Source organism: Dreissena polymorpha, chromosome 6 (assembly GCF_020536995.1).
Source record: "Dreissena polymorpha isolate Duluth1 chromosome 6, UMN_Dpol_1.0, whole genome shotgun sequence".
In the NCBI taxonomy this organism is placed as follows: Eukaryota; Metazoa; Mollusca; class Bivalvia; order Myida; family Dreissenidae; genus Dreissena; species Dreissena polymorpha.
In genome coordinates this window covers 42,220,507-42,247,050 of record NC_068360.1, presented here as the reverse complement: position 1 = coordinate 42,247,050, position 26,544 = coordinate 42,220,507, and the positions used below count along the sequence as shown (strand labels likewise).

Below are 26,544 nucleotides of genomic sequence, written 5' to 3'. Positions count from 1 at the left end.
TGGTTGCCCTAGACCCAATGGTTATGGACAGAAAGATTTTAAAGTTTTCACAAAATAAGCCCTTTATAAGCATATATTCAATTTTGTGACCCCCGGGGCAGTTTCAAATTTGACCCCAGGGGCATAATTTGAACAAACTAAGAAGAGAACTATTACATGTCACTACATACCTAATTTGGTAGCCCTATGCCATACGGTTATGGATAGAAAGATTTTTAAAGTTTTCCCACAATAGGCCTTATACAGAGCTCCAGATAAGGATTTGTGAAATTAGTAACGGTACTGCCACTGACAGAAAGAAAAGGAGTAACGCTTAAAATCAATTAGTACCTGTACTACCATATCCAAAAATACAGGTAGTACTGTACTACCCGTGCTCGTGGATATTGAAGGGTGTATAACTTACTTTACAGAAACATTTGCAGCAATTATAATAAATATATGTAGCTTCTTAAACAGTTACTGTATTAGGTTTTCCATTCTGAATTATGATGCTAATACAACTACACATTAAAACTCATGACTAATACTATTTCTTCATTTTTCTTGACAACAAAACACAAGCCAACTAGTAAGCTAAGTAAATGAACACTTATTTCACTGTCTCATCCGTTTCCCATCATGTTTTCTATTGTTTTACGCCACCGATGCAATCAAATCATTTAATATCGGGGCGACAATGTCTTTTTCTGGGTTTACAGATTTAATGTCAGGATGGTTAGAAGACACCGTATGTAGTCATTATATGACAACAAAGTGTTGTTTTGAGCCGCTTTCGGTTAAGCCGGCATTCAATTGCGCGCAGACATATCGTTTTTGACGGATTTACAAGTTACAGTAAATCACGCGACAGAATAGACAGTACTATATGAACCCAGTCTACAACTTTTCGGTAATTTAAATTAACAAAAAGCGCCGTTAGGTAAGAGACCAACAAATCACGCCGCGCTGACGCAGACGTATCGGTACGGCCAGAATTTTTTCGTAAATGCGTAAAATGGATATTAATGTCGTAATTGTACATCCAGTTTATAAAAATAAATGCGTAAATCTTCATGAAAAAGGCATATTTACGGCTGTACGGCCCTTATCTGGAGCTCTGCTTATATAAGCATATGTTCAATTTTGTGACCCTCGGGCAGGGTCAAACTTGACCTCAGGGGCATAATTTGAACAAATTTGATAAAGAACTATAAGATGTCACTACATACCAAATTTGGTAGCCCTAGGCCCAATGTTTATGGACAAAAAGATTTTTAAAGTTTTCACAAAAAATAAGACCTTAATAAGCATATATTTAATTATGTGACCCCTCGGGCAGTTTCAAATTTGACCCCAGGGGCATAATTTAAACAAACTAAGAAGAGAACTATTACATGTCACTACAAACCAAATTTGGTTGCCCTATGCCATACAGTTATGGATAAGAACATTTTGAAAGTTTTCACATAATAGGCCTTATATAAGCATATGTTCAATTTTGTGACCCTCGGGGCAGGGTCAAACTTGACCCCAGGGGCATAATTTGAACAAATTTGTTAGAGGACTATAAGATGTCACTACATACCAAATTTGGTAGCCCTAGGCCCAATGGTTATGGACAAGTAGATTTTTAAAGTTTTCACAAAATACACCCTTTATAAGCATATGTTCAATTTTGTGACCCCCGGGGAAGGGTGAAATTTGACCCCAGGGGCATAATTTGAAGAAATTTGGTAGAGGACTATTAGATGTCTCTACATACCAAATTTGATAGACCTAGGCCCAATGGTTATGGACGAGTAGATTTTTAAAAATTTCACAAAACAGGCCTTATATAAGCATATGTTCAATTTTGTGACCCCTGGGGCAGGGTTAAATTTGACCCCAGAAGCATAATTTGAAACAAATTTGGTAGAGGACTATAAGATGTCTCTACATATCAAATTTGATAGCCCTAGGCCCAATGGTTATTGCCGAGTAGATTTTAAAAGTTTTCACGAAATATACCTTATATAAGCATATGTTCAATTTTGTGACCCCCGGGGCAGGGTCAAATTTGACCCCAGGGGCATAATTTGAAGAAATTTGGTAGAGGACTATTAGATGTCTCTACATACCAAATTTGATAGACCTAGACCCAATGGTTATGGACGAGAAGTTTTGAAAGTTTTCACAAAATAGGCATTATATAAGCATATGTTCAATTTTGTGACCCCGGGGCAGGGTCAAATTTGACCACAGGGGCATAATTTGAAGAAATTTGGTAGAGGACTATTAGATGTCTCTAAATACCAAATTTGATAGCCCTAGGCCCAATGGTCATGGACGAGAAAATTTTGAAAGTTTTCACAAAACAGGTTTTATATTAGCATATGTTCAATTTTGTGACCCCCGGGGCAGTCAAATTTGACCCCAGGGGCATAATTTGAAGAAATTTGGTAGAGGACTATAAGATGTCTCTACATACCAAATTTGATTGCCCTTGGCCCAATGGTTATGGACGGAAAGATTTTGAAAGTTTTCACAAAATAGGCCTTATATAAGCAAATTTTCATTTTTGTGACCACCGGGGCAGGGTCAAATTTGACCCCAGGGGCATAATTTGAATAAATTTGAAAGAGGTTCACCCCAGGAACATTCCTGAGAAATTTCATCAGAATTGGACCAGTAGTTTAGGAGAAGATGTTTTAAGGAAAAGTTAACGCACGCACGCACGGACGGACACACGACGGACACAGGACCATGACATATGCCCCGCTGGCCTTTGGCCAGTGGAGCTAAAAACTTAGTAAAATTAATTATAAACAAAGAATTGCTGAAATCATATGTTCTTATACACGACATAATTGCTTGATGTTCCCTGGTGTAAATTGATTAAGTGCACAATGATCGTAACACTTACATGTTCAAGTATTTATTAGTTTCACACAAAGACGTGGATTTTAAAACTAATTTAATTAAATTTATTAATTACAAACGCAATAATGTTTAGCATGAATTGAATTATATATTAGGTTTACATGGGCTTTAATATTAATTTGAAGGCATTTTAATGAAGAAAGTTTTTTAGAAAGTTGTATACTCTTGAAATACAATTTCCAGGAAAGACACAGTATGTCATTAGAATTTCCCTTGCCATAGCTTTTAATATTATTCCCATCTTCAATCCTCTTCAATGCTATATCGCTTCATATATATAGGAACTACTGGTTTGGCACAAAACTGCTGTAGATGCTTTATGCTTGAGAATGCATGTGTGTAAACAATTATCCTAAATTTGTATGTGAAATCTGCAAAGGCTTATCAGGGAAAACACTTTCCGTTTTTATGGTATTTTTCATTTATCGAAATCTATTCTTATCAACAATCCAGTTTAGACAGGAAGTGTTGTCCCTAATTAGCCTGTGCGGATTAGCACAGGCTAATCTTGAATGAATATTTATGAACCAGCATTAAACCCCATTTTCCCAGGACAGGGCTCATTTCTGTCTCAAATAAATTCATTTAATTGACAGAAACTGGTCAGAGTGTTTTCTCCTGATGTTTTCTCCCTCACTGGCAAGATGGTTTAAGCAAACAATAAATGGCTCAAATATATCAGATAATATTGAAAAACCACCCATCACACTCCCCAGTTGAAGGAATTTGGTTTGAATTTGGACAAACAAGACGTCAGCTTTCTGGATCTTACAGCAGAGAGAATTTATTCATCTGCAAAAATGTGTAACATTTTTTGGTTCAATAAAAAACACCATGCCAAACAAGGAATATCACCAGTAGAGATTTTTGAACAACAATTAAATCAATTTTCCTTATAAATATTGGTTCTGTGCACAATTTCTTGAAAAACAGACAGTTTTGGAACAATAAAACTAGCCATAATGTCCTGCTGTTATTTAGTATTTGCTGCATTGCTGCAGCCTAAATTGTCCCTTATTGACATAAAGATTGCAGCCTTTAATTGTGTAATTTATACATTATTTGAAACCTCAATCTTTATAATTACTTCCAATCATCATATTTATTAAACCAAAATGAATATAAAAACTTTGTAATATGATGCTTTCATGAAAAGAAAGACAAGGCACATAATAAAGATTCAGGCCAAACTTCCTGTTCCTGTCATTTACAAGGAAACCCTTCAACCAGCTCCTAATCAAGTTTCTTGGATTCTGCCAATTTCATTGATTTCATGGCAAAGAAATGTCCAGCCTTTTAGTGGTACATAATGATAAGAGAATGAACTACTTTGCAGTGTATTTGCCTTTTTGTTAGGACAAAACTACAGTAGAAGTAGAAACCCAAGATTTAGCTATTTTGTTAACCCTTTGCATGCTGGGTAATTTGTCTTCTGCTAAAATGTCGTCTGCTGAATTTCTAAAATAAGCATTTTCTTCATTTTTTTTTCAAAGAATACTATCAGAATAGCAAACAGTTTGGATCCAGATGAGACGCCACGTTCTGTGGCGTCTCATCTGGATCCAAACTGTTTGCAAAGGCCTTTAAAATTCAGCTCCAGCGCTTTAAGGGTTAAAAAACACTACAGTAACTGTAGTAACTCAAGTTTTAGCTCACTTTTTTTTCACGGGACAAATGTAAGAGTCTCAACATTTATTGTGGCAGACACTTTTGAGAAAAGGTTTGCCTTAAAGGAATTCATTTCATAGTTAATATTAAGGCATCATTGTTTTAAGCCAGCGATTTTCCTCCTTCTTTATTAAGTACCGGTAAACGGCACTTTCGCAATTACGAAAAAAATACAAATTTCCCAATTGCTGTCCTTAAATTCCCAATTAAAGGTAAAAAAAAAAAAAAAAAAAAACAAAAAAAAATTATTTTTTTTTTTTTTTTTTTTAAGCAACATTTAGTTAGTTTCCCTTTGCAGCTCTATAGCTTGAACCTAGGTTTATACAATATTAACAGCTTGAAAACACTTGGTTATCAATTTTAAAGTATTTGGGAGCAAATAATCAAATACAACAATTTCCCAATTTGAGGTTTTCACGACTCGATTTTTCCCAATTTTGATGTTTTCACGACTCGATTTTTCCCAATTGGACCGGTACGGGTACTTTTCCCAATTGGACAAGGAAAATCGCTGTAAGCAAATACATTTCCAGCCCCAAAAATTACAATATTTTACATATTCATTTATTTACTGCAAACAAATCACTGTGACAGATTTTACGTCTGCTAAAAAAAGGAGATCCTGAGTTTAATCCCACCTCTAGCAGCAGTCTATAGAATTTCTCCAAAGACAACAAGTACTAGTTCTTCCCAAGAAATGGGAGTGTGCCACAATAACCTTTGAGCTTTGCATGCGATTGAGCTCAAATAATAATAAATAAGATATTACAGAAATCCAAAATAATATGATTGATTCTAGCATACAGCAGAATTGTACCAAAGTGTGTGCGTGTCTCTTGGACGGAATTATATATCATTATGGTAACTGCCATCACCCCATCCCCCCAAAAAACAACAAAAAAAAACTTAACAAGAGATGTGTTTGTCAAAAACACAATGCTCCCTATTGCACCGCTTTGAAATAAAATTTTAATATATCATTTGGCAGGTTTAGAAATTATCTCCCTTTTAAAGCTTATTACTTCCCTTGGATTGTATTCTTTTTTACTTTTGACCTTGAAGGATGACCTTGACCTTTCACCACTCAAAATGTGCAGCTTCATGAGATACACATTCATGCCAAATATCAAGTTGCTATCCTCAATATTGCAAAAGTTATTGCAAAACTTTAATGCAAGGTTAAAGTTTAGGGACAGAATGACAGACAGACAGACAGGCCAAAAACAATACACCCCGATCATTCTATCCAGTGGCATAAAAACATACAGTGATGCAAGGTAAACTATATTTTATAAGAGTTTTACAATGTCAGAGGTTTGCAATTTTTTTAGGCTTGACCCTATTACCCCTGGGTATAAGAGTCAGTAGATGTTTTCAATTTAACATTGATACACTAATTAGCATGAAAGTATTATGAATTTTACAGTGATAGCATACATTAAAATAAATTCATTTATTACTAACATTTTCTTTGTTTTAAACACATGTACTTAAAGTTACATTGAAAGGTATATGCAAACATCTGTACGCTTATGCTTCAAAAACGAAAAAGAAAAAAGCCTAATGAGTTTGATGTTTTGTGAAGAAATTAAACATACGACAACTCTTACCTGAATAAGACAAACACACTAAAAATTTGACTACCACTGAAGTCAATCAACCAGTTCATACAAATGGTATAGTAACCAAGCAAAGTAGCAAATACGTAGAAACCAATAACCAGTCACTTTCTCAGCACTTTTCACTAGTTCACTCCCAAACAACATGCAATGCCAAACAACACACAGCATGGCATCTATAACATTACAAAGAGACTCTAACAAGCGAGTTGCCAGCTTACAAGTTCAATAACGTGTTACTATAGAAGACACAAGTCTGTCTGACAGTACAGGGACCATATTCAGAAACTATTATCTGTTAAGGAATGATGGATTGTGGCCGTTTATGGATTTTAATCGAGGCAGGAACTGTAGCAGGGATGTCAGTGGAATTACTGACCTTGTCTTGGGTGTGATCAGGCATCTGTGATGATTTTAAGTCCAGATACAAGAGAATATCAGAGAAATGAATTTTCAAGTGAAAATGGCTATGTGCAAACAGCCTTAAAACTTGAATTTAGTAAGAAAGGTCTTAAATTAAATGTAACTTGCCGCCCAGTTAAAGCCTTTTCAGAAGTGGTTCATCATCCCTTTTGAAGGTCAATGTCAGGGTCAAAATATTCCATGCAAGTATCAAAGGTTTGTAGCAAGTAGTATTGATGTAACGCAAAATACGCCTTTTTTACCAAGAGTTGAACTTTCTGAAGTAGTCTTAGTCTAAAAAAGGCCAATGTCAAGGTCAGGTAAGGCCAGGTGAGGTCAAGTAAGGTCAAGTAAGGTAATAGAGTAAAAAGTACATGTATTCGTAGAAAGCATCTATGCAAGCAAGTTTTGCAGCTTTAGATATTGATGCTGGACAAAACACATGATTGTGGGTATACAAAGAACTCGGACATTCTGAATTAAACTAAAAAAGGTCAGGCTCAAGGTCAACATGAGGTCAAGTCAGGTGGTTGTGCAGAAAGTGTTTAATCCATGCAAGTATCAAAACTTTGATGTGGGAAGCTGTGTTATTTTTGGTTATTCTTGAACAGACTGATGGATGGACAGATGGACAGGTGGAGTAACGGACAGACCATGGACAGATGGACAGGTGGAGTAACGGACAGACCATGGACAGGTGGAGTAACGGACAGACCATGGACAGATGGACAGGTGGAGTAACGGACAGACCATGGACAGATGGACAGGTGGAGTAACGGACAGACCATGGACAGATGGACAGGTGGAGTAACGGACAGACCATGGACAGATTGACAGGTGGAGTAACGGACAGACCATGGACAGGTGGACAGGTGGAGTAACGGACAGACCATGGACAGATGGACAGGTGGAGTAACGGACAGACCATGGACAGATGGACATGTGGAGTAACGGACAGACCATGGACAGATGGACAGGTGGAGTAACAGACAGACCATGGACAGATGAACAGGTGGAGTAACGGACAGACCAGTAATTATTGCTATCTGACTTTTGGCATCAGAAGATGCTAGGGTCTTAAAAAGGGACAACTTTAGTAATTTTGAATGTGGAGTAATAAAAGTTTCACATGGACAACATCATGTCATCGTAAACAATGCATGTGAGTAAGTATGAATGTTTTATGGGGAAATGTGGTGAAGTTCTTTGTCGGACAATATGTGTGTACATAAAGAGAGACAGACAGAGACAGAGAGGCAGACTGTCACGTTCATGGTAAATCAGAACCCTACTCTTGACTAAGTTGCAGGCATATCACCCATTACCACTTAGATACGTATTTTTACGCATTTGTAGTCCCTCAGAAAGTTTAATCTAATTAAAGACCTTTATTATTAGATTTAAGTTTTAAAGGCTTCAATTCCAACCCTTAGATACAGATGAGCAGCAAACTGCATTAAACCTGAACAGACTGCGAGTTACTTGCAGACTGCAAGTTTTCGCAGGCTGTTTTGGTTTTATGCTGTTTGCACATGGCCATTTTCACTTAACTTTTAAGTGGGAAAGGGTTAACTAAGTGACAGACAGACCTAGGCACAAATATTCTGTTTAGAAGCCAAATTTTCCTCTTAAAAATCTATTGGGATAAATGTAACACAATGTTAGTTCAACATAATTTCATGTCTAAATTCTGATGCTGTGTGCAAATGAAAGATTGGTAAATGTCAGATCTGATAGTTGCATCAAAACAAACATATCCCATCAAATGCATGCATCAATATATCTATGTTATAAAATGAGAAATCCAATTTTCTCCCGACACTGGCAAACATATCTTAGGGAATAAATACTGCTACTTGTTATATCAATATTGAAAATATTGTATCCTTGGGGATAATATGGCATCCTACTAAACTTTAGATGTTATTAATAGTTGTAATTCTGACACAAAAAAGAAGCATTATGTTGCATAGACACACAACTTTATTAAAATAATTCATAATAATGTGAAAACCAACATACCATCACCTGTCATAAACTCTGTTTTATATATTTACGTTAAATGCATTCTTTTCACAAAATTCCCTATTTTTGAAACTGTTAAAAAATAATTTACAGCAAAACTGATGTATTTGTTATTCTCTCAAAAGACAATACAAACAAGAAATAAAAAAGCCTTAACCTTTTCCCCATTCAGAAGCAAAGTGAAAATGGCTTTTGCAACCAGCATAAAACCAGAACAGACTGCGAGTATCTAGCAGTCTGTTCAGGTCTAATGCTGTTTGCTGCTCATCAGTAAATAAGGGTTGGAAATGAAGCCTTTAAAAATTTAATTAAGTAAGAAAGGTATTTTATTAAATTTAAATTTCTAAGGGACTACAAATGCATAAAAATACGTATCTAAGTGGTAAAGGTTAAAATACGTATCTAAGCGGTTAAGGGTAAAATACGAATCTACAAATACTATATATGTCAACCTTTGGGGGCAAACAAACATCATTTATACTAATTATCAAGAATACACAATGTAAATATATTTGCCTTGAGAACCAAATCAGCTATAAAAAAAAACAATAGATGTGTTTGTCAGAAACACAAATCCCCCTATTGCACCGCTTTGAAATAAAATTTCAATATAATTCGGCAGGTTTAGAAATTATCTCCCCTTTAAAGCTTATTACTTCCCTTGGATTGTATTTTTTCACTTTTGACTTTGAAGGATGACCTTGACCTTTAACCACTCAAAACGTGCAGCTTCATGAGATACATGCACGCCAAATATCAAGTTGCTATCTTCAATATTGCAAAAGTTATGGCCAATGTTAAAGTTTTCGGACGGACGGACGGACGGACAGACAGTTCAAATGCTCTATACCACCCTACCGGGGGCATAAAAACGCCCCCAAAAATGTGTACATGTATCTCACCTTAAAGTGTGTCTTGTCGAGAAGTGATCGCAGGGCATTTGCCTCTGGACTGCCATCCCCCTCAATGTTAAGGAGAACCTGATCAGAGACAAACATCTGAGATAACATAGAATGCAAGGGCTGGGAAATATTTTATTAATGATTGTTTAAAGGCTACTGCATACCAGAAAGTTTTCAGGAGGACATCTTATTAATATATTGTATGACAAATTAAAGTTACAAGCACTTTTCAAAGAAGCACAACCTCAAAGCCTAAAGCACTAGCAGGAATTGTTTATTTCAGTGATTATATTGATTGTCTTGGTATCTTTCACAGTCTTTCATTTCAGGAACATATTGATAATAAATATACAAGCCTCGCTTTGGGAAAAAGGGGCTTAATGTATTTGGGGGAAAGTGTCATCCCAGATTAGCCTGTGCAGTCTGCATAGGCTAATCCTGGACACCACTTTACGCCTAAACTAAGAAGAGTCTTTATTTAAATGAAAAGTACCATACATGAGAAAAGTGTCATCCCTAATTGGATCATGCAGACTACCCAGACTATCCTGGGATGACACTTAACGAACATCACTTTACAGATCTTTGTTAAGACTGCCATGGGTACTGATGTCATAAAACCATGACATTCTGTCATGACTGTGCTTTAAAAAGACCAAACATGTTAAGAAGCCAATAAACGAAGATAAATATTAAAATTTGACTTGAAGTGTATAAGTGAAATTCTGTTATTCTTTTGCAATCAAAATTTCACTGATTAAATACCTTGAATTTGCATGTTGTTCATTTAGTTTAAACAATGGTCCTTGTGTTTTGAAAATAATTGTTTGAGCATTTTAAATGTCTAATGATGTTAAAATAATAGCAAGAGATGTGTTTGTCAGAAACACAATGCCCCCTATTGCGCCACTTTGAAGCCGTATATTTGGCCTTGAAGGATAATCTTGAACTTCCACCACTCAAAATGTGCAGCTCCATGAGATACACATGCATGCCAAATATCAAGTTGCTATCTTCAATATTGCAAAAGTTATCTCAATCCTTTAACCAAGGTTAACGTTTTGGGACAGAATGACAGAGTGACAGAATGACAGACAGACAGACAGGCCAAAAACAATATACCCCCGATCATTCGATCTTGGGGTATATAAAATAAATGTTTGATATTCATATGACACTACCTGGCCCTATACTGGAAATCACTCACCTGTTTTGCCCTTATAACAGCGTCAGTGGTAAGGTGTTTGGAAGGCTGGTTTTGGCGAGAGTTGATCTTGTCATACAACTGTAAGGAGAATACAGAAAGTATGATGATAATTGTTCAGACTGTAACTTACTATAAACTAATTCTAATTAATACAAACAGTTACAGTCAGAGAAACAATTGTTTCTCAAAAGGAAATATTAACCCAATTATGCCTAGTGGACTCTCCCATCCTTCTAAAGTGGATCAATTTATTTCCAAAATTAGGGATGTCTTGTATATTTATTTCTATATTTACCATATTTCTTACAGAAATTCCGCATCATGAGGCGTCTCATCTGGGTCTACGTTGTTTGCCAAGGCCTTTTTTCTAGACGCTAGGCATAAATGGGTTAAACAGACACAACAATTTCTCACTTTAAATACATAATGTACATAATCGCCCTCCTTAGAAATACACATGTTAACTACAGCTTATCAAAGTTGCACATGAAGCCAGTTGTAACAATCATCTGAACAGATCATATGTTTAAAGGGGCGTGACTAAAGAAATTTAAATATAGGCAGGTAAAAATTGCACATACCAAACTTCATTTCATACTTTCATGCACCAACTTTCCATTTTGTATACTGAGGAGTTTGTCAGTAAAATTTGTTTCTATAGACAAACAAAAAACAGTGTAAGAGGATTCCCATTTTTAGCATAGGTGCGTTTACGCTTATGGTATATACCACATTTCGAAAATCCACATCGATCGGTTGCCCTTTATGAAGCCTTACCTGATCAAAAATCAGACGAAATATCTATTTAATTTAGTATATGGTCATTCTTACAATTTTTTTTTGGAAACGTTTTTCTAACGTTTTCTTCCAAGAATATTGCTGACACCGTTTTTAGTGAATTTTTCTAAGACCGTTTTATGTCAAAAAATCTTTTTATAACCTAAAACAAATTTCGTTCGTAAAACAATTCTATCTGCACTATAAATCTCAATCTCCTACGCAGTGGCCTCCCTTATACTAGAAGTTACTGACCGGGCGAAGCAAAGGGAAGTAACTGCTGTGAGGTGTTTCTATAAAACTCTGCATTCAGAAATCTGTATTCAGAACTCAATCTGTTGTGCACGTCTGCATCTAACACTTACCACAAGTTTTACGACAAATTCTTGACGCAGACGAATAGGGTAGCGTCTATTTTCATTTGTGAAAAGAAAAGTTCGATACAGATCTGTCCGTGCTTAAATTTTGAAAGGCTTGGGTAATTATTTTTCATAAGCGTTTCAAACACTGATGTAAATGGAAAGATTATCTATTTAAATAGTCGGTAATTGTTTGAAATTATTGATTTGAGAAACTCGCGGATGGCGATATCGAACTACATTATACCACGTGACGCCATTCTTCCCTGTATCTTGCACCTATGCTTTTAACGCCATCGGCGCTCTCGTTTATACTACCCCCTCCCCCTCTTTGCATGTATGCCCCCCCCCCCTATACATGTATGAATAATTGTTGGTGAAAGAAGGTCAGCCCTTTGCAATACCAAGAAATATATGTCATCATTCTTATATACAAACATTTCAATGTTTCATCATTATCAATGATGTCATGCCAATTTAATGTTAATGTTTTATTACTACATATAAAGTCATATCAATTTAATAATATATCAGACACTTTAAATGTCACACACTACAATAAATACAGTCAAATTTTGCTTGGATTTTAGGCCGCCCTTTGGTTGGTCATCAACATTATTCATACATATTTTGACACCATAACTTCAATGTTAATTCTATATCCTACCCCTAATGTGAGCTTTCACAATTACACATTATATGGTTTCAAAGGGAGACAAACAATCCTGAATACCTTTTCTGCACACAAATGGAGGGACAAACATTTTTCTTGGAATGAAGGAGTATCAACAGCAGTGGATAACTCGACTGAGGTATTTGGAATATTTTTTAAAGCATTAAAATGCCTTAATTCGATCTCTGATGTGTCTGTATGTAACATAGTAGATTTATGAAACTTTGTTGCTTCCAAATCAGAAAAAGTTCTTTGAAAACCATGATTATCATAGAGATGTGTCACTTCATTAACAGTGCAAGTTTGGCTAGGAGCACACTTATTTGTAATTTGTGTCAAATCTGGTTCCTTACAAATATGTTTAGAATCAAGCTTATCATGAAATTCTGTTGATTCTAAAACAGCACATGTGTGTTCAGAATCATTATCATGGAGGCATATTTCCATAGTGGTTGTGTTATTTGTATCCTGATCCTGCTGAAATTCTTTTTGTTCCGTCCCTAGCAACTGGTGTTGCTGTAGTAATTGTTGTTGTCGTAGCAACATATTCCGTCTGCGTATGTCGTCCTGCTGCAGTTTTAGAATCCACAAGAGGGCGCACAGACGCAGGATTGTTCGGTCGCCACGATTATGGAGAAACGACTGAACACTGTCTACAGATGAGCTGTCACTCATCGTGTATAAAAGTGAGTGAAAAAAAACACAAATTAAACTCAGTGTTTTGTCAATTTCAGATAATTCACTCTTTTTAGCATAAAGAAATGAAATATATTTCTCATACTTTTTTCTGGAATGAACAGACTACACACAAACATTGGAGTTCTAATGAAAAATATTGTATTCAAATATCCCTACTAAAAACTGTTGCTATTGACAAAATTATATCTCAAGATCTACAATAATGTTTAGATGGCCAAACAAAAACTGCATGATGGTATATATATCATTCAATTTCATTATTAATATAACATAAACTACTTAATTGCACTGTCAATTGGTAGATAAATATTTTGTCACATTTTTAAGTTAGTATTATAAGTAACTATATAAGATAAGTATTATATTAACACTGTTGAATCCATTTTTTCGAAATAAAATTATGTTTTTCTATTTTCCTGTCCTTGAATTAATGACACTCTCACATTTTCGTTTGAACTGCAACACACAGTATACATTATCAAAATTACAATTAAGGTTACGCACTCCTTAACCACAGTCAATTTTAAAATCTTATAAACCTAATACACATTTCATGACCACCATTGTTTTAAAACTGTTGAAAGCTCTATGTGTGCGAACCCACACATTCCCTTAGCCTCCAAATAAATTCCCAGAAATGGAAGCCAAAAAGTGTCACATTGTGTCTTCTATTTGACATCCGACGTTAGCACATCAGTCTAAATTCTTCACTCCCCTTTTTTACCAAGCAATCTTTCTATAAAACCAGCAAATAAATCACAGTCCATGGAAAGCAGAAGTTTTCTAAACAAGGAAGTCACATTGTGATGTCGAGGGTGTACAAGTTATGACTTTTCTCAGAGAAATGCACATATTGATTTAGCCAACATGCTTTGGCGTTTTTATGTCTGAAAGAATTCTGTATGAGCGACATTAGCAAGTCAAGATTTCATTGACAGATTGCCCCCAATCAGGACTGTTTGACATCCTTATAAGCTCAAAGCAATCATCGGACTCAACGGGAATTTTCAAAGGATTACTGGCACTGCAGAAATAGCTTTCTGCATGCAAATTTACATTCTTAAAAAAATTACTGAATTTCTTAACCCTTTGCATGCTGGGAAATTTGTCGTCTGTTAAAATGTTGTCTTCTTAATTTCTAAAATTAGCATTTTCTTCGATTTTTTTCAAAGAATACTATAAGAATAGCAAACAGTTTGGATCCTGATGAGATGCCACGATCTGTGGCGTCTCATCTAGATCCAAACTGTTTGCAAAGGCCGACAAAATTCGGCTCCAGCACTAAAAGAGTTAAATACAAAAGTAATACCAATATGTTGCTCATGCAACCATTTTCACAGGAGAAATCAACTTACTTATTGAAATTTTACTAATAGCATTCTTTCTTCAGTATAAATTTTGATACTCATAAAAGCATTTGGGGAGCACTCTTTGAAAATGGGGCTTTTTTTCTCATTTATTGGGACTTAGTGCATGTGCATAAAGTGTCCTCCCAGATGAGCCTGTGCCATTTGCACAGGCTTAGTCAGGGACAACACTTTCCACTAACACTAGATTGTTATTTAGTAAAGACCACAGTTAAAAGAAAAATTCCATACCAGCAGAAAGTGTCGGGCTAACAGCAGAAAGTGTCGGGCTAACAGCAGAAAGTGTCGGGCTAACAGCAGAAAGTGTCGGGCTTACAGCAGAAAGTGTCGGGCTAACAGCAGAAAGTGTCGGGCTAACAGCAGAAAGTGTCGGGCTAACAGCAGAAAGTGTCGGGCTAACAGCAGAAAGTGTCGGGCTTACAGCAGAAAGTGTCGGGCTTACAGCAGAAAGTGTCGGGCTAACAGCAGAAAGTGTCGGGCTAACAGCAGAAAGTGTCGGGCTTACAGCAGAAAGTGTCGGGCTAATCAAGGACGACACACTACGCACCTGCATTCAGCCCAGTTTTCCCAAAACACGGCTCATGACATATGGAACAAGAAATATCTTTTAAAAAGATATACGGCGTTGATTGTGGTTGGAGTTTGTGACAGGTAAAGAGTTCAATGAATGAGATCAAAGATAGCGAATGTCTTTTTCAGTGCAGTTCTAAGCTGCATCACACGCAGTACGGGATGTTATGCAGAGTTTTCACGGCTTATTTTACATTATTACATATTTCGGGTCATAAACCTATAGATACAAAACAGAAAACCAAAAGAAGAATGGAAGTGAAATTAAAACATATGAGTCAACCGGCCAAACGCGAAGTATCCGTAAATATTTTTAATATTTATACGCGCGTTCTTCGAACAAACCTGTTTTAATGGTTTGTTGGGCATTGCTATTTGATTCGATTATTAACAGTATTGAGAATCATCGCGCTCATGCTTAATACATTAGTCAATATGGTGGAATAATTCTTGTTAAATTAATCAAAAATAATATTTATCATGGTATTGTTGAAAACATCATTAAGAATCTATTATTGACATACTATAATTATATCGCTGAATATCTTCATTTAACATATTTCTGGTCTAAAGAAAATTCCAGTTCACCTAGTTCACATGATAGAGTCTATATTATATAACGAACTTGGCCGCGAACTTAGGTCAGCACATAAGGTAGTTGTGAAGACGTAGCAATGACCTGTAAATAAACTCTGACGTTCACACATACTGGCCACGAACTGACCCTGATACCTTGCAGTTTGAAATGCAATGCATTAAAGTGATGCCACGCTTCCACTGCTCTTTATACTTTTACATGTTAACATGTTGACAGGAATATGGAAGTCAGTGCTAAATATGAGTCTTTAAGTACACACGCTATTGCGCTGGCAATCCTCTGAAAATAAAAGGTGCATTCACAAACTGTATTGATGTCAAGATTGAGTGTAAAACTGTTCTATCTTTTAAGCCTTTTCATTAGAAATAAAATTGTTTCATGCTGAACACCCAGTAAAACAGTATTACAAAGACACAGACATGTTTCCAATGTTCTGGTGCTATACTTAAATCAGCCTATGGGATAAATGAAGTGTATTCATTCTGACCTAGCCGCGGGAAATTGTATTTGAATTTTATTGGTCAGTTACAAAGGTCAAGTAAGGTGTAAAGCTGGCGTATACAGCTACGCCCAAAAAAAGGCTTTCTCTCCAACCAAGATGGCACTAGATCTACACAAGCTGCCAGAGGTTTTATTGATCTCATCAGGCTTATAAATCATGTCCTTGCATCTTTAACAGGGCTTTCCTCTCAATGCACAGCAATAACAGCCCATCTACAGGCTGCCTTGGGCTAGATTATAAGGTGTTTGTTGTGCATTATAATGCCTTTGGTTGTTGATGTATCACATATTATTAGTGAAACCTGAACAGAACAGAACAGAACAGAACTTTTATTTTCACCCAAATATAAAACATATACAATAAGGGCAATATAACAAAGTACAATTTTTATAACAATATTTTGACTTCCGATAATTTAGCAACAACAGCACATATTATCCAGCGAGGGTGGGGGTATTCAGAATGAGCATATATAAAGATATTGACTACGAGAATGTGGGAAAAGTTAATCAATTACAAAAAACACCAAATTATCATACATATTGAGCAATGCATGAGAATGAAATAACGGTTCGTAATTGTGTAGCCTAATTTGTCGAGGATTCTAATATTATTAGTGATCTTTAACCTTAATTATGCGAGGTTGTCTTGTTCACACGTCACTTAACTTTGCACGCGCTGTTACCGATAGCAGTTTTCAGGAAAGTAAAATGTTTATTTAAAAAGTGCAGGTTAAAACAGTGCGTTTAAGGCGATAGTGCAACTTGCAGTTGGTAGCTTTAATTTCTGTATTCGGAATAGTTGCAGACATGTTTTTTCGTGATTTATTCGCTCGACTGCACCCGCACAATGAAATTTGCCAATGGGCGAATGGATAATGTCGGAACATGCACATGACACTGTCAATTAACAGACCTTCTATCGTTTTCAAACTGGAAGTGTCAACATTTTGGCATTTGTATTTGGATGTTAATTTGCTTTGGATGTTAAAATAAAGCATAAGGTTTGCATAAGGTGAATACCTCTTCAGTGTTCAAATGCACATTTATTTACAGAAACAGATATAATACTAACAAAATCACATAAAAATTCCCTAAATTTGCTTTATGTTGTATGACATGTGACAAAAAACTGGGAGTAGATAACTCCTACACTTCCCGTAGAGCAAGACCTAAGCTTCAGTAGTCTCCCTTGGATCATTCCACATGCTAAAAGAAAACTTCCAATTCCTGAACACAAACATTAACACTGCCCAGACTAGGAGACAATTCAGCCTTGTTCTGGGAAAACTGGGTTTAAAGCACTTGCGTGAAGTGTCGACCCAGATAAGCCTGTGTAGTTGGCTCAGCCTTATCAGGAATAACACTTTCTGCTTTATGTTTTATTTTCAATTAAAGGAATTCTCGTCTTAACAAATTTCAAGTCTAGGCAGAAAGTGTCATCCTTTAGGAGTCTGAGGACTGCACAGGCTTATCTGATACGACACTCAACAAACCTTTACGCACATGCATTAAGCCCATTTCTCTCAGAACAAGACTCAATTTATTACTTTACAAGACTACAGCAACAGTGCTGTGATGTTGCATATTCATGGCTTTTCCTAGTGGGAAAATGAATTACTGGTTAATGGCGTATTTACAAGTCTGCAATATATTACTGGTCTGAAATTTATCGACACTTCTTGTTGTATTTACAAGTCTAATTTCAGGTTGGCCATCTAATTTGATAATAAATTTCATATGGATGACTTAAATACCAAAATGTATTCAATAAATCTCATTTATTACAATAATTTGTGAATAACATAAAAGTATCATTCCACATGGGAAAAATGTGACGCAACATTGTTATATGTTATTTATTCATTGAAAATTGGTACCAGATGAAAAAAAAAACATTCAACAAGAGATGTTAGCAAAACATGTATGCCTTCAGACTGGCAACAAAAACAACACAGTGACCTTGACCTTCGATCACTCCATTAGAAAATAATTAGGGGTCAAAATTTTTTCAAGACTAAACAGAATCCTTATTTTAGCAATCTTAACAAGAGATGTGTTTGTCTGAAACACAATGCCCCCTATTGTGCCACTTTGAAGCCATATTTTTACCTTTGACCTTGAAGGATAACATTGACCTTTCACCACTCAAAATGTGCAGGTCCATGAGATACACATGCATGCCAAATATCAAGTTGCTATCTTCAATAATGTAAAAGTTATTGCAAAACTTTAACCAAGGTTAAAGTTTTGGGACACACACAATGAATGACAGACAGACAGACAGACAGACAGGCCAAAAACAATATACCCCCGATCTTTCGATCCGGGGGCATAAAAATTGTTTAGATTTGTGAGGACGCATCGTTAATGTAACAAGGCTACAATACCTTGATCTTTGACAAGTTCACCTCACAATCAATAGGCATCTAAATTTCCTCCAAAGTTACCAGCATACCAATTTTGACGATCACAGTTAACTTTAGATATTGTGTGGTAAACAATTTCATGATACAAGCCTCTGTGACCTTGAACTTTGACCATATGAGCTCAAAATATAGAACAGACACCCATTTCCTGTTACAAACACCTATGACCTTCAGGCCTTTAAACTGTAGACCTTAAAATTTATAGGTGGCTTCCCTTTCGATCAAGTACATACTATAGCAAGTTTCATGCTCAGAATTCAAAGAATTCTCAATATATCACGCAGAAACAAATTTACTGTAAGAAGCCCCTTAGACCTTGACCTTCTACTAGTTGATAGGAAAATCAATGTGCAAATTTGATAGTTTTAGTTGATAGGAAAATCAATGTGCAAATTTGATGGTTTTAGTTGATAGGAAAATCAATGTGCAAATTTGATGGTTTTAGCTAACAGTGGTAAAAGGTCTAAAGATAACCTATCTATGGACCAACCAATTAAGAGTTTTAAAGAGAGATACCCCTTAAATTCTCCAGAGAGGGGCCTTATAAATAGTTTAATTTCATTTAATTTGAAATAAAAGTTTGAATATAAATGTTCTTATACAAATTATCATAAACTACATGTATATTCATGTGAAGACTGAGTTGGGCTATTCTTCTGGGAACTACATTACTTTGGAGGCTAAATGTCAGTAAATCAATGTATTACTTTGTGTCTCATGTCTCACACCATCAGTGATTCTTCCTGTAATAGATGGTACTGCAATAGGTAGCATAGAGGTGATAATATCTCCAATTTTGTATGGCCGCGTTAAAGTGATTGTATACGTAGGTGTATTGACTCAATAGATCATAAGACAGAAAAACAAACGACCTGTTAGCTTTTGTTTTCACATGTGCACGGGGATGGTGGAAATACTTTTTAAGTTGCACAAAGCAAAAGAGAGGGGGGTATAATGTGGGGTGTGGTAATTTATTAGATGATGTTTAAAAAAATAAGAATAAAAAATAAAAAAAATTGGGGGGGGGTAGGGGGGGGGGTAGGAGGGGGGTGGTGGTGAGACGGGGGTATACTGTGGGGTGGGGTAATTTATTATATGATGTTTTAAAAAAAATGGGGGGGGGGGGGGGTAAGGGTGGGTAGGGGGGGGGGGGGGATATAATGTGGGGTGGGGTAATGTATTAGATGATGTTAAAAAAAAAAATTTGGGGGGGGGGGGGGGAGATTGGGTAGGGGCGTGGGGTATTGTTTGGGTGGAATACATTGTGGTATTCAGGTAAGTGTTGTTTTGTTAAAGTAATAATAAAATGTGATCATAAATAAAGAAGTTATGGCAATTAAAGCAAAATGTTCAATTATGTAGGTGTAAAAGGGGCCATAATTATGTCAAAATGCTTGATACAGTGGTATGCTCTTGTTTATAGGTTGGGGTCATGTTGGTAGACAAGTTTGCAACATATAAAAGCAATATGTCAAAGGATATAGGAAATATTTGGGGTAGTACGCAAACTTTAACATAGATTTATCAAGAATATGCATATTCTAAGTATAACAAGGGCTGTTTGTAAAACATGCATGCCCCCCATATGGGCTGTCCGTTGTAGTGGCAGCCATTGTGTGTATACGATTTTTGTCACTGTGACCTTGACCTTTGACCTAGTGACCTAAAAATCAATAGGGGTAATCTGCGAGTCACGATCAATGTACCTATGAAGTGTCATGATCCTAGGCAAAAGAGTACTTGAGTTATCATCCGAAAATCATTTTACTATTTCAGGTCACCGTGACCTTCACCTTTGACCTTGTGACCTCAAAATCAATAGGGGTCATCTGCAAGTCATGATCAATCTACCTATGAAGTTTCATGATTCTAGGCGTATGCGTTCTCGAGTTATCATCCGAAAACCATTTTACTATTTCGGGTCACCGTGACCTTGACCTTTGACCTTGTGACCTCAAAATCAATAGGGGTCATCTGCGAGTTATGATCAATCTACCCATGAAGTTTCATGATCCTAGGCGTATGCATTCTTGAGTTATCATCCGGAAACCATTTTACTATTTCGGGTCACCGTGACCTTGACCTTTGACCTTGTGACCTCAAAATCAATAGGGGTCATCTGCAAGTCATGATCAATCTACCCATGAAGTTTCATGATCCTAGAGGTATGCGTTCTTGAGTTATCATTCAAAAACCATTTTACTATTTCGGGTCACCGTGACCTTGACCTTTGACCTAGTGACCTCAAAATCAATAGGGGTTATCTGCGAGTCATGATCAATGTACCTATGAAGTTTCATGATCCTAGGTCCAAGCGTTCTTGAGTTATCGTCTGACAACCACCTGGTGGACGGACCGACAGACCGACCGACAGACCGACATGAGCAAAGCAATATACCCCCTCTTCTTCGAAGGGGGGCATAAAAAAGGCAATAATTATGACAAAATGCTTGATAGAGTTGTCTGCTCTTGTTTATAGGTTGGGGGGATGTTGGTAAACAAGTATGCAAAATATAAAAATAATATCTCAAGGGACAATGAAAATAAATGGGGTAGTACGAAAACTTTAACATTTGCCGCATATTCTAAGTGGAAAAGGGGCCATAATTATGACAAAATGCTTGATAGAGTTGTCTGCTATTGTTTATAGGTTGGGGTCATGTTGGTTAACAAGTATGCAAAATATGAAAGCAATATGTCAAGGGACAATGTAAATAATTGGGGTAGTACGAAAACTTTAACATTTGCATGCTAACGCAGACGCTCAAGCTAATGCAGACGGTCGCGCCGACGCCGGGGTGAGTAGGATAGCTCCACTATAAATATTTCATATATAATAGTCAAGCTATTAAAAGGCATGTTTAGGACACATGCTCTTTCCCCATGCTAATTAGTTAATTCAGTATTTAATTAAGTAAGGATTAGTCTGACAAAACAATTTGTAAGGACATGCTAAATAGCATGGGCAAAGTGAAATGTATGTATTACAATATAATAAGTTTAAAAAAAAATTCTTTTATTTCAGTTTAAACCTATTTATGTAAGCTCAATTGCATAAAAAGCCAAAGGCTTATTGAAACACTATTGAGTCTGTTTCCTAGGTAGAACCAATACTTTGTGTCATTTAAGGAGATCTTAAGAACGCTTCCACAGTGGGGATCGAATCCATGACAACCTGGTAGTCAAATAACTGGGAGGTAAAAAACTTATGATGAGTAGCTCATAACTAATTTTGAAATTAAAAAACAATAAAAATTGTATCCATCCAATCGAAAATAACATGCTTGGTCATGTTTGTTTTCTTTTTTACACAAAAAGACAATTTGAACAAGACTATTGCCAAGCGTTTTATGTCCCCTATCGGCTCCACCATTGTCAGATTTAAAAAAATAAAAAATATTGGTTGCCATAGCAACCAGAATTCTTGACGTAGGAACAAAATGAAAAGACGTGCATAATCTCCGTATTGCCATCTGACCATGTTTCAAGTTTCATGAAAAAATATGAAGAAGTTTTAAAGTTATCGCAGGATCCAGAAAAAAGTGACAGACAGACTCACAGACAGACCCACAAAGCGCAAACCGTAAGTCTCCTCCGGTGAAACCGGTAGGGGACAAAAAAGCAAAACTGGGTGACAACAAAAGTATTCACCTGTACAGCATATTTACTAGCTATTCTGTAATAAAGATGCTTGAAAACAAAGGTTTGAAAAGATCCGCCTAAATGAGACGAGGAAAAAAAGTGGAATGAAATAACGACATAAATCTGTCCTGTTTGGGAAAAAGCAGTTTAATGAAAAAGAACTAAATAAAAATCAAGACTGGTGTTATTTCTGTGGATCAGGGCTCGAATTAAACACGCTTCTAAAATGCGAGTGCACAAATTAGGTAATTGCAAATTTTTGCGAGTTGGAGAAAAATTAAGATTATCACGTATTGCATATATTAACTGATTATCCCAGATAATTATTTAATCCAGCACTTAAATATTTAAATACAAATGCATACCGAGAATGAACGAAAATTTTGTTTAAGAATTGAATAAACACAACCTGTCGCCATTTGTCGAAAGTGCCAGGTGCCCGTTAATAGCACGAGGGAACACTCGATATGATGACGTTATACAGGGTATTCGCATTGAACATGCGAAACCAACACAGAGCGATGTGAGCGCATCTGATAAACGTCATACTTTTAAAATAGCAATCAATCTAAGATGTTATATGTTTTGTGTTTTATACAAAAAGCATGATGTAACCCCAACCGATTTTTCAGATGTGAACTATATTCTGACATAGTTTTTCGCTGAAAAAACAAGTTGAAACGTTGGGCTGTTAATCAGACAGTTAATTTTTAGCTCGGCGTTTTCGGAGAAAACCCAAGGTATTGTCATAGCCAGCTCATCGTGTCGTCCGCCGTCCAAATTGTCCGCTTCGTGCTTAAACCTTAACAATGGCTCTAAAATAAAAGTGCTTCCACCTACAACTTTGAAACTTCTTTTGTAGATGCACCTTGAGGAGTTCTACACGCCACACCCATTTTGGGGTCACTAGGTCAAAGGTCAAGATCACTGTGACCTCTACAAAAAAAATATTCTGACAAGCTTTCATTTATTCAAAACCGAGCGTGGAACCTGTTATGCGGTGCTCTTATTGAGCTGTGCAATCAGTGTATACTTTATTTACAAGAGGGCCAAGATGGCCCTAGTAGGCTCACCTGAGAGGAGTCGGTTCATTCAATCTATACCTAATGTCAAACGTGACCTAGATATTGACTAGCCGAACATCCTGGTCAAGTTTCATAATTATTGAACCAAAGCTCTGGCGTAGGGAGTGTTTCTGTTTTTGTAAGATTTGAAATGGTGACCTATATTTTGAGTTGACCCACCTTACCAAACATCAAACTTTGCTTACAAGGATTTTGTATTATATAATGAAAATTTGGACAATCTAAGGGCAATAATTATGGCATTAACTATGTGATTTTGCTCATCATCAAACTTGACTGAGATTTTTCAGCAACTTTGATAAAGAATGCTTGAGAAATGTGAATGCTAGAGTGTTTACAAACCAATGTGGACGAACAGACAGCGGACAAAGACCAATCCTAAAACCTCACTTGAGTGATCAGGTGAGCTAAAGTGTGTTTCACGGATCTCAGCCATTTTCCAACTTGTCCAAGAAAGCAATAAAACCAATGTATTGACTAAGTTTCACGATGATTAGGCAAAATATGTGACTTCTATAGTGTTCATTCACAAGGTTTCTCTCTTTATAGTCACATAAGGAAAACTGCCCCACCCCCCTGGCAGCCATGTTTATTGACCCATCGGGACCATTTGCAAACTCGTCTGAGATATATATAAAACCAATCTTTTCACCAAGTTTTATGATGATTGGGCAAAAAATGTGACTTCTAGAATGTTTTTTTAATATATAAATAAAAAAAAACTGCCCCCCTCCCTCAGCAGCCATGTTATTCAACTGACCGGAACCATTTTCCAACTCAACTCTCGTATCAAGAAAACAAATGTTCTGACAAAATTTCATGAAAATAGGGCCAAAAATGTGACTTCTAGAGTGTTCACATGTTTTCACTATATACATATAGAGAAAAATGCCCCGCCCACTGGCGACCATGTTTTTTCACCGATCTGGACCTTTTTTGAACTCGTCCGACATATCAATAAAACCAATGTTTTGATTAACTTTCATGATGATGGGCCAAAATTGTGACTTCTAGAGTGTTTACAAGGTTTCTCTTTAGCCATTTAAAGAAAACTGCCGGCCATGTTTTTCAATGGACCGGAACCACTTTTGAACTCAACCAACATATCATTAAGACAGACATTTAGACAAAGTTACACAAAGATTTGGCATTAAATGTGACTTCTACAGTGTTGACAAGCTTTTTCTTTTTTTTTTACCTAGTGACCTAGTTTTTGACCCAGCATGACCCAGTTTCGAACTCGATAGAGATATAAATTGGGACAAATCTTCTGACGAAGTTTCATGCAGATCGGACAATAAATGTGGCCTCTAGAGTGATTACAAACAAATGTGGACGGACGGACGACGGACAAAGACCAGTCATAAAAGCTCAACTGAGCAAACAGGTGAGCATAAAACAAGAGCTGTCACCATACGATGACATATGCCCCCTATAAACGCTTTGATAGAAGCTATAGCATTTTTCAAAACCTAAACGCAGATTTCGAAACCTAAACGCGGACCCTTAGTTCAAGGTCAAGGTCACAAGGGTAAATAATTGTGTGCGTATGGAGAGGCCTTGTCCATATACACATGCACACTAAATAAGAAGGTCATATCTCAAGGGACATAGAAGTAATGAGCATTTTTCGAAACCTAAACGCAGATTTCGAAACCTAAACGCGGACCCTAAGTTCAAGGTCAAGGTCACAGGATACAAAATTGTGTGCGCATGAAAAGGCCTTGTCCATATACACATGCATACCAAATATAAAGTTTATATCTCAAGGGACATAGAAGTTATGAGCATTTTTCGAAACCTAAACGCAAAGTGTGACGGAAAGACGGACAGACAGACAAATAGGCGGACAGAATGACAGTCCGATCACTATATGCCCCCTTCGAAAGGGGGCATAAAAACATCCATCCTCGAATAACAATTAACACATAAATGACACAACTACACGATATTATTATGAAAACATTAATAATCAAAGGGGAGTAACTACTGTAAACTTAAATGCAATATTTAGAAGAGTTGTCTCGCATGTTACATGACCTTAATTCATGATAGTTTACAAGCCTTTTTACTATATAAATATAAGGAAAACTGCCACCTTCCCCTGGCAACGATGTTTTTTAACTGACCTGAACCATTTTCAAACTTAACTCGCGTATCTAGGAAACAAAAGTTCTGACAAAATTTCATGAAAATTGGGCCAAAAATGTGACTTCTAGAGTGTTGACATGTTTTCAATATATACATATAGAGAAAAATGCCCTGCCCACTGGCCGCCATGTTTTTTCACTGATCTGGACCATTTTCGAACTTGTCCAAGAAATCAATAAAACCAATGTTTTGATTAACTTTCATGCCGATTGAGCAAAAATTGTGACTTCAAGAGTGTTTACAAGGTTTCTCTATAGCCAAATAAGGAAAACTGCCCCGCCCACTGGCGGCCATGTTTTTCAACGGACATGAACCACTTTTGAACTCAACCAAGACAAACTTTTGACAAAGTTACATGAAGATTGGGCATGAAATGTGACTTCTACAGTGTTAACAAGTTTTTTTCTTTTTTTTTACCTAGTGACCTAGTTTTTGAACTGGCACGGGTTTGCGCTGTTTGCTTAAAGGAATTTCTGTAAGAAATATTCTAAATATAGAAATAAGTATACTAGACAATCCTAATTTTGGAAATAAATTGATCCAATTTAGAAGGATGGGAGAGTCCACTAGGCATAAAATGTTAAATCACACAGGACTAAGTGACGACAATGTCATAATTTGATATGGTTTTGTGGAATCAACTTGACATTTGTTTGTGATTTGTTTTGATATTCAACCAGTAAAATACAAAAAAAGGTTTATATTAAATGGATAATTAGATTATTATTGCGTTCTGTTCTTGTTGGTAGTTTGACAAAGCATCGCTACAACTTCATACAACCAACTTAACAGATACAAGTCCTCAGAACATCATTCTAATATTTTTTTTATTGATTATCAAACATATTATTAAATTATACATGATTTAATACAGCCAATAGTATAAATAGTTGGACGCCACTTATTGAGTAAGTTCGACAATGTTTATAAAAGTTATCAAAATTGATATAGTTTGTATAAAGCCCATAA

General features: G+C 36.3%; 1 protein-coding gene across 8 annotated transcripts in view; it reads right to left on the bottom strand.

Annotated features, from left to right (window-relative positions):
* The window catches only part of LOC127833572 (peripheral plasma membrane protein CASK-like), a 184,186-nt gene that overhangs the window by 29,199 nt on the left and 128,443 nt on the right, over positions 1 to 26,544 (bottom strand). For all 8 annotated transcript variants that reach the window (XM_052358900.1, XM_052358899.1, XM_052358905.1 and 5 more), the window contains 2 exons: positions 10,725 to 10,802; positions 9,518 to 9,595 (listed from right to left, as the gene is read on the bottom strand). In XM_052358900.1, coding sequence (XP_052214860.1) covers positions 9,518 to 9,595; positions 10,725 to 10,802 — 156 coding nt within the window. The remainder of the gene's footprint in view (positions 1 to 9,517; positions 9,596 to 10,724; positions 10,803 to 26,544) is intronic.